Genomic DNA, 9,610 nt, shown 5'->3' on the forward strand with positions numbered 1-9,610 from the left:
GTTTGAAGACATGGAGCAACATGAGAAGTGGATTTGATCATTTCCTCCATTAGCAACCTAGCAAATTAAACAATGACAACCTAATCAACAATGACCTGGGCAACGACGACTTCAACAAGGGTGACCTAGGGTAGCGATGGCAACTTGGGTAGCAAGGGTAACAAGTCATTCTTTATCTAGGGTCTTCCAACCTTAAGGTTTTCTTCCAATCTATGATTTTGACATAAGAATTAGAGTAAGAGAGACGGTGACTAGGAAACACAGGGAGGCCAGAGCGGTTGGTTGGTTTTGGGGGTGTCATATTTGTGTTTCCGTTGACAATTTTCTATTTTTTATTGAATTTTTCTTCCTTTTTACCAGGGTTTCTACTATAGGGAAAACTTGAACAACGAGAGCTCCAACAGTCAAAATGGTTAAGGACAAATAATTATGCCACCTTGGCTTACTTTAATTGATGAGGTCAAAATGGATAAATCCTTTTCCTACCAAAAAAAAAAAGAAATGGATAAATCCCTCCTTTGAGGAGTTCTTAAATTTGGGTTCGTTTGATTTGTCACAAGTAGCTGACAAGATCAGTTATAAAATCCAAATTATAATTCGCATGGTTTTTTTTTTAAAGGGTTAAAATGATAATTTGAACATTTAACTGAAAAATGTTCAGGGATAGAAGATCACTATATTTTTGGAGAATTTTCCATGGTCATCAGAGAAGAAACAACTTTAGTGATTTCAGAGATTTCATCATGGATGGGGAAGCTACAACGATTACATCATGGAATTTCAATATTTTATGAGGATACAAGCATAACCTTGAGGAATCGATGCTAATAGTGATTTCATTTGAAGCTTCATCAATATTATGTTTGCATCTGTCATAAGGGGAAGCATTTCTTCTGAGGTTGGATTAAACAATCTAGAAGACCATTTCGAAGATCTAATTTCTCTATTTCAATCCACTGGTTAGAGCTCTTGGAATCATTGACCGAGGCGAAGCAATCTCGAAAAAGGAAGATTTCAATTTTCACCATCCAAAATTTATGTCTCTTCGATGAAAGAGAAAATTTGAATGCAATTTCTACGCAATATGCGATACCAAAAGTGTCAGAATCAGGAACTCGAACTTAAACAAATCTTTAGCTATTTTTCTTCAAGAAAGAAGTTCAAATATGTGGATAGATTACAAGACCTGTATTAATGAGATTGAATTTAACATAATATCGCCACTTGAAAGGGGGGTTATGAGTTCTTTATTGTACTAAGTTGGGGTGATTGTGAGAACTTCAACGCAAGTCAAATCTTTAAATCAAGTTGCATGTTCCATCATAAATTGAGTAGGAGTTGGTTTTCGAACCAAGTTGCAAAGTGTTCTTTGGTAAAGAGAAGCAAGAGGAACATGAATCACAATTTAGGGGAAGTAAAGGAGAGAGGGGTAGGTTTGTAAGTTTACCACTTACAAGGGTAATTTGGCCTTTGAAAATAGCAAGTTGAAGATGTCATCACTTAACCGCTAACCACTAACATAGTGGACTAATGAGCAATACTTTTCTCTGATGGGGGTGCCATGATATTGTCAGAATCTCCAGGGGAAGTCATTGTAATTTCCTCCATAATGTATATAAAGGTAAGTTTTCAAAATAATAAAATATCCCCTAGTTTTACTTTTATACTTTTGAGTTTTGAGCTCAAAAGTTTTGGAGGAAAGCTTTGAATGAAAATTCAAAATCTTTGGGCAAAATCCAAAGTGTTTGGTCCCAAACTCCCACATTTGTTTGAGAGGAGAGGAAATATGGGTATATATATACACTTGTTTCTTAATGGTGCAAGTCCTTTGGAGAGGAACTCTCCCCCTTCACATGTGTGTGGGGGTTCCTAGGATACTTTTGAATCGAGCGTTGAGTTTGAGGTTAGGGTTGGGGCTGAGGCCGGTTATAGGTTAAGAGCTTCTTATCCTTTTTAAAATTCAAATATGTATAGACAACTTTTTCATACAAAAAGGTATTGTACCCATAAGTGTAGGTGTCTATACGTAGACATGCATCTCTGTACGTATGCTAGGAGTTGCCCATACGTAGATAGGCACCTCTATATGTGTACAGGGAGGTGTCCATACGTAGATAGGTACCTCTGTGCATGTACTGATAGCACCCATACCTACTTATATATATATATATAGGGCACTGTGTTGATAGAATAATTTTTCTGCAACTCTCTCTCTCTCTCTCTCTCTATTTACTATGTTATGAGAAAAACACTTCTCTACAACATGCTCTGCCTTCCTCTCGTTGGTTTTTACCTATTGCATAAACCAAATGTTTAAACCTTGTTTGGTGACCTTGCTTTACTCTCCCAAAGGATCAAAGCTCGCATACAATCAGACTATGATCACTAGTTGTTTTATCTTGAAGGTAAAAATCAAGTATCCCCAATTGTACTTTTGTAGGGGGCATTTTAGACCTTAAGGAGATTGTCTACTAAGATACGACTCAACATGTATTATACATTTGCTTCAACAATCAGTGCTGGTCTTCTTCAATAGTTCGTTTGCCTTAACCAAGGAACTCCTTCTTAACAATCAGTCTTATAATTCCTATTTTAGGTACTTATTTTCTAACAATATCAATGGCGGTTTCCCTCCCACGTGAACCAACTTCTTAGACACATTTTTTCCCAAGTTAATTGGATCCTAAAGCAATCTTGCTGGAACACTATTGTCTTATAGGCAATGGATCCTTGATTGACCATACTTGTAAAAAGTTGCAAATACAGTTTGGGAAAAGGCCAGTTGGCACAAATATCCTTGTTCCGAGCTACAAAAACATAATCTATGCAGCATAAAGAAATATTTTTGAGTTAAATGGAAGGTGACCAAATGCTATGAAAGCTAAGCACCAAAAAAACTCAAGTACTAAGCTCTTTTCATTGCTAAACTCTTTTGGAGGTAACCAGCAAAGAAAGTCTGAAACTCATTTGGCATTTTAAGCTGAAGGATTGAAAATCAACACTAGAGAGCATTACAAACACCAGCTTAGCCTAGTGGTGGCAACTTTGACTTGAAGAGTCGACACCCAGGGGAGGAGGTTGTGGTATTGAACCCTGTCGTATACAAGTGTGTGCGGGTGACTATGTGTAGGAGTCGGTGGCCATTGGCTAACGACACTCACACGCTAGTAGGCATTTTAAGCTAAAGGACAGATGAGTCTAGATGTGAGTTACAACCTGTACCATTTCTATTTCTGGACTAGAAAAAGAATAGAAATGTGTTTATTAAACTCATATTAATTCATGAGTTTGAAACTTATATAAATTTATAAAACGTCATTCAATACCCAAAATTTTGACATAGGCGGTGGTGGTGGTGGTGGTGGTGGTGGTGGTGGTGGTGGTTGAGGTGGAGGTGGAGGTGGAGGTGGAGGTGGTGGAGGAGGTGGCGATGGTAGTGGTGGTGGAGGAGGAGGAGGAGGAGGTGGTGGTGTTGATGGTGGGGTGATAGTTGAAGTTGCATTGAATGTGTTATATTTTTAAGATGATATGAAATTACTTTTTTGCCTATCAAATTAACTATGTGCTCATTAAAGGGCAACCCCTGTTCCTCTCTTTTATTTATGGGATAGTGAAGTTCTTAAAAGATGCTTCTTTTTTCTATTTTCTAGTAACCTTTTGACCTCAATTTATTCTCGGGAACAAAAAAATGAACCGGCTATTTTTATTTTGTTCCAAAAAACTACAATATTGAAAAAACAGAAAAATATGATGGATATCACTTATCATGCTGCCCCTGAGCCCATTGAACTCTTCCTGTTCGATTCCAGTCCAGGCTATTTCAGCGAAGCCGGCTTTTATGCAAAATTCGATTACTGGACCCACCCGGGGTTTTAATAACGGGAATCGGAGTCTATCGATTCAGATCGGTGTCAGTCGATGGTTTCGATTCCTATACAAATAAACCGATTCTCCCGATTATTGAAATCATGGACCCACCCCTCTCGCTTGTTATATGGGGACAGTCTAGGGTTCTTAAATTTCAACTTCGCCATCTTTCCTGTAAGAAAGGTTAACTGCAAGTTTAAACCACATCAATGGCGATGAGATCTGTCGTGAGGCGTGTTCCCTTGAATCGTATGATGGAAGGAGGTCGCAGATTTCCTCGTTACTTCAGTGATGGCAAGGGCAAGGTGTTGAGCGAGGAAGAAAAAGCAGCTGAAAACATCTACATAAAGGTATTTCACCATCCCTGTAATCCGTGTACGTGTATCCATTTCGGTCTTTCGTGCAATCGATTTCATTCTTTATAGTCTTTCTGTTGATTCTCTTACTGGGTGAGCTCTGATCTCATTTGGCGGTTTTGCTTAATTTGTTCAAGAAAATGGAGAAGGAGAGGATGGAGAAACTGAAGCTTAAGGCGGAGAAAGAAAAAGCAGCTGCAGAGAAGGAGACATCGGAGAAGGTACATACAATAGGGATGGTTTGCATCTCTTATATTACATTGGTATTTTTACCTTTATATCATCATTGGATTGTTCACCCTCTCTCTCTCTCTTGGGGGGCTGAGGGTATGGGGTTTGGATTGATCACTCTTCCGTAGAGGACCTAGAACCCACATTGTAGAATAAACGTGGAAAACGTTCGTTTATAGAGGGCTATGATAATCTGATGCAGTTCATTTTTCATTCTGGGGAACTCCTCATGGATCCTATTAATTTGTGTTGTGGAACAAGGACACTGTGTGTTTCTCCACTACTATTTCTAGCTCCTATGTTCAGTTGCTCACCATCAACTGTATCAACTCTATGTGCTTTGGTTGACTCAACTGCTATTAATGACCAAATTTGACCAATTTTCTGAAAGAAAAAAAAGGTACATGAGACAAGCTCTACCTTCTCAATCAATTTGATCATGTTTTATTCAAACACATGGTTGCTAATAGAGATAGTATATTGCTTATGGCTTAGCTTGTTTAGAACTTGTGGTCAAAGAGCCAGTTTTCCTTTATCCCACCATGGGGGAAATTAGTTTATGCCTAATGGCTGCAGCCAGTTCCTTTTTTTTTTTTAAATGAAAAAGGGCCACTATTTTTTTGGACAGCTTCAGAGCCAACCTTATGGAAACATCAATCTTTTTAGAGGGGGTTAAGGCTGTGGATAACTGTAAATATTCCTGATATTTCAGATCACTGGTTCCTAGCATTGAGTCTCTAGTGGCCTATTGCTGTGTCATCAGATTTAGATCCACGGTCCACAATACATGCGCTTGAGTCATATGCTATCCATTTCAAGCTTAAACCTCAATTTTAGTTATACTCTTGTAGCAGTAGTGATGCAGAATTGAGGCTGAACTGGGTTGACCCTTCAGGCAATCTCAACCGAGATGAACCGGGCCTGGTCGGATTTTTTTGGATTCATTAGGATCTTTAGGATTTTATTTTGTTTGGGGATTATTTGCAATCTTTTATTTTGGGTAGTTGATAGTCAATTGGGGAGTTACCAATTAAAGTTTTATTCTGTTTCTAATTCCATTAGTTAGAACTTAGGAAGCAAATTAGAAGTTGCTATTTCAGTTTTAGAATTTAATTAGGCAAGTTTCAATTTCAGTTTATTATATAAAGGCATGTAACCCAATTTATTAAATAGATTTTTGAGAATGAAGTGAATTGAAGGTTTTAGTGTTAGGTATGGTGCAAGACGTGTGACTCCTTCCCCCTCCTCATTGTGCTATTCTTCTCTTCTCCCCTATAACTCTGAGTTCACTCAGGGATTTCTTCCCTTTCTCTATCGGCCCTTCATCAAGTGGTATCAGAGCCAAAGGATCCTCTTCTTCGTTCTCTTGTCTTTCCCTTCTTTCCCCTAGGTGTTTGAATCCTTATTCTCCTTCCCACCCTATTTCTGTTCTCTGCCGGGAACTGAGATAAAAAAAAAAAAGGAATCCTTAAACTAGAACCCAAGCTCCCTTTGATTCTACCTTACCATATCCCCACTGCCCTTCTCTCCTTGTTTCTTTCGATCGAAACCCTTTTCTAGGGTTCTGCTAGTAGAAAAAAAAGAAAAAGAAAAAAGAAGCAGGGACAAAGCGAGGGGACTGAATCAGAAGAAAAAAAAGAGAGGAAGAGACGAGAAGTGGAGACTGTAGGAAGCATCGAAAAAAGAAGAAGAAAGGAGAAACGAAGAAAGCGAGAGCGAGAGAAAGAAATTATAGAACTTATATACCTGGATCGGAGACTCCCGTGAATCGCCTCCATCAGTAGCTCCTCCTCCAAGCGAAGGAGAAAGGCTCAGTCAAAGTCTTCTTCGCAGTTGCCGCCTCCGCCCCCTCCTCTATCGCAGGCTGAATCACAGCTCCCCTTGCCACCTTCGACCATCGCCACCATCACTCTCACCCTCCAGCGAAAGAAGATCTCACAGTCGAACTCCATTTTGGAGAAAGACCATTTGACTCTTAAGTTTCCAGTGTTAACCCCACTCCCTTGCGTCATAGTAGTTTCAAGTTTTAATTTTTTATTTTTCATAATTAACCCTCCTTTTTACTCTTATCCTTAATTGTCCCTTTTTTTCACATTGTTTTCAATTTTGCTCCACACGTGACCTTCCTTTTGTGTTTGAAGTAGAACTCCCCGTATTTACAATTGTGCCATTGCCCCTATAAACTTTAGTCTTTTTACCAATTTGCCACTCCTTTTATTTGAGCCTTCTATTATTGCCATGGATTCCTTTGTTTTCAAATTCCAAGTTCGGTTGCCTAATGGAAAGCCTGCTAAATTGTTAATTGATGAGCGACTAAATGACAATTTTGTCTCCAAATCTGTGGTGGATATGTTGTCAAAGACCAATCACATCATTTTTGAGTCAGAGGATGATGTCTTCGTTGAATTTTCTGTTTTCATTATTATGATGGTGTTTTTTTGTGAAGTGTTTGACTCTCCTCAACGCATCATTAAATTGGGTCGAGGTTGGTTGGAACAACGGGATGGCATCCTTGATCGTGACAACAATATGTGCACCCTCCAAGCTTACCACATGCGTAAAAAATTTAATCTTCATGGATTGGTTGGGTCAAAGAAAGTGATACCCCCAGTGCAACCACAAGATGAACCAGAGGTATCATCCTATTGTGAAACAGGTGATGACAACGGAAAGTGAGAAAATAGTAGATTAGGTAATGAAGGACATCAATTAGTGTCAGTTATTCACCATAATGAGTTCATTCTTCCCCATGATTTTCCGGACTTGAATGCACCGCCAAAGCTTCACATCATGGATTGTGCTCGCGATGCAGACGATGAGCAATTCACCCTCGTTCGTGATTTCTTATTGTTATCATTCTTTAAAACTTCGTGGACGAGTTTTTCTCAACATTGGGGGAGTTGATGCAGAATTGAGGCTAAACCGGGTTGACCCTTCGGGCAATCTCAACCGAGATGAACCGGGTCCGATTGGATTTTTTTTGATTCATTAGGATCTTTAGGATATTATTTTGTTTGGGGATTATTTGCAATCTTTTATTGTGGGTAGTTGATAGTCAATTAGGGAGTTATCAATTAAAGTTTTATTCTGTTTCTAATTTCATTAGTTAGAATTTAGGAAGCAAATTAGAAGTTGCTATTTCAGTTTTAGATTTTAATTAGGCAAGTTTCAATTTCAATTTATTTTATAAAGGCTTGTAACCCAATTTATTAAACAGATTTTTAAGAATGAAGTGAATTGAAGGTTTTAGTGCCGGGTATAGTGCAAGACGTGTGACCCCTTTCCCCCCTCTTTGTGCTATTCTTCTCTTCACACAACTCTGAGTTCACTAAGGGATTTCTTCCCTTTCTCTACCGGCCCTCCATCAAGTAGGACGTAGGATGATCTATTTGCTTGTCATGTTGATTCTGTAAGTTCACTCATTCATTCGGAGTTCAATAGCTGAATGGAACTGTGCTGCTGTGCTGTGTCTCCATTGCCTTAGAGTGAATTAGCAACATTTCAGGGTCCAACTTGGAAGATGATCCAAATTAAACCGTAAGAAGTAAGAACCCAGTAAATCTCATTTGATCTACTCAATTTTATCCCAAATGGGTTGGAGCAGGTTTACCTTGGGACTGGACTAATTTACATTGGGTTTGGGTTGCAGTTATATGTGAGATGAGAACTACAAACTAGATAATATGGTTTTCTTATTCCTAAGTCAAAATATCTTCAAAATATCTTGACCTTTGTACAGCAGTGATCACATTTGAATCAGACAACTAGACAAGTCTGCATCTAGTTTCTAGCATAAAGCAACAAGCACAAATATGTAATTTCTTATGTAACTTATTGGTTGCCCAAAAGCTCTACTCTTTGGTAGTAGCCAGATTTGTGATATGCTATTCACTAGCTTCTTACCCATTTAATACAGTAGGTGTTGGTTACCATTTATCTTGCCACAAGATGGCAATTGCCATGAGTGGAAGCTACATTGCATTTTTTATAAAAAGTTATGTATATCCTTCTTTTTGGAATATAGATACTGATGAGATCCTAGTTTGGTCCTAGTGACAATCAGAATCCTTAGTCCTTACTAGATAGGATCGTAAGAAGTGAGAACCGTAAATAAAAACAGGGGTATCGATTGGGAGAATATGGGAAGACGATGGGATAGATAACCGCGCTGCTGGCCTGAAGGAACGCCCAGACACAGCAGGCATGAAATGACTGTGGTGCCCCCACCCCTGTGCATGCTTAAGATTCTCCCGCATGTGCTCTCATTGGCCTGCGCGCCTGGCGTTTCCTGCACCAGACCAGCAGGGTTCTTTTGCCCAAACTTTTATTTCTTTTGGTGTAAAGATACTTAACTGTTATTTATGAGCAATGCATTCTTTCTCTTCCCCATACTCTGACCATTATTCTTTTCTGATGTCTTACCAGAAAAACTGAAGAAAGCACCCGCAAAGGCTGATGGATTTATATACCTCCAATACTTGCACCCTGAGCTCTTGCTTTCGTAGTACAAATGAGAAATAAATTTATATTTTCTCAATCACTCTTGAGGAGGGAATATGGTGTTTGTATAGGTTACAATGGAGGTATTTGGTTGTCAGTTCATCTGGATAATAACCTTGTTTTTTCCCCTTTCCTGATAATGCTGATCTTTATCCTTTGAATAACATGGTTTCTGGCATAGTTTGAAGAGGTTTTGAATATGAACCCATGCTTAATTATTTATTTTGTAATGGTTACATGGTTTTAACATGTTGGTCCGGGGCAGCACAAGATCAAACTGGTGTCTTGGATTAGCGTCAAATAATTAGGAACTAAATCCTCTCCGGCGCATATGCGATGGCTGGGATGCATGTCTGGGGGCGCGTTTGATAACGTTTCTGCTGTTTCTGTTTCAAGAAACGACAGAAACAGAAATTTCCGTTTCTGGGAACAGAAACAGAATTTTGGGTGTTTGATAAACCTTGTTTCTTGAAATTTTTATTTTTGAGACTTGTTATCTTCCTAAAGAGACCTGCATCACTTTGTTCGATCCAAGGAAAAACCTGCAAATTGATCATTGTAGAATGAAATGATTTCTCCCTCATTTTAAGATCATAATAAAAAACTACAACGAAATCCCGTAAGATGATATGGTATGAGTTTCACCTTAAATGGAG

The 9,610-nt window shown here is 38.7% G+C and overlaps 1 protein-coding gene across 1 annotated transcript; it reads left to right on the forward strand.

Moving 5' to 3' along the window:
• The first annotated feature begins 3,992 nt into the window (after positions 1-3,992).
• Positions 3,993-9,118, forward strand: LOC122067115 (uncharacterized protein At2g27730, mitochondrial). The gene is made up of 3 exons (XM_042630962.1): positions 3,993-4,217; positions 4,361-4,444; positions 8,880-9,118. Exons 1-3 carry the CDS (start codon positions 4,077-4,079, stop codon positions 8,886-8,888), a joined length of 234 nt encoding a protein of 77 aa, XP_042486896.1. The 5' UTR covers positions 3,993-4,076; the 3' UTR covers positions 8,889-9,118.
• The last annotated feature ends 492 nt before the right edge of the window (positions 9,119-9,610 follow it).

Source organism: Macadamia integrifolia, unplaced genomic scaffold (genome assembly GCF_013358625.1).
Source record: "Macadamia integrifolia cultivar HAES 741 unplaced genomic scaffold, SCU_Mint_v3 scaffold2720, whole genome shotgun sequence".
NCBI lineage: Eukaryota > Viridiplantae > Streptophyta > Magnoliopsida > Proteales > Proteaceae > Macadamia > Macadamia integrifolia.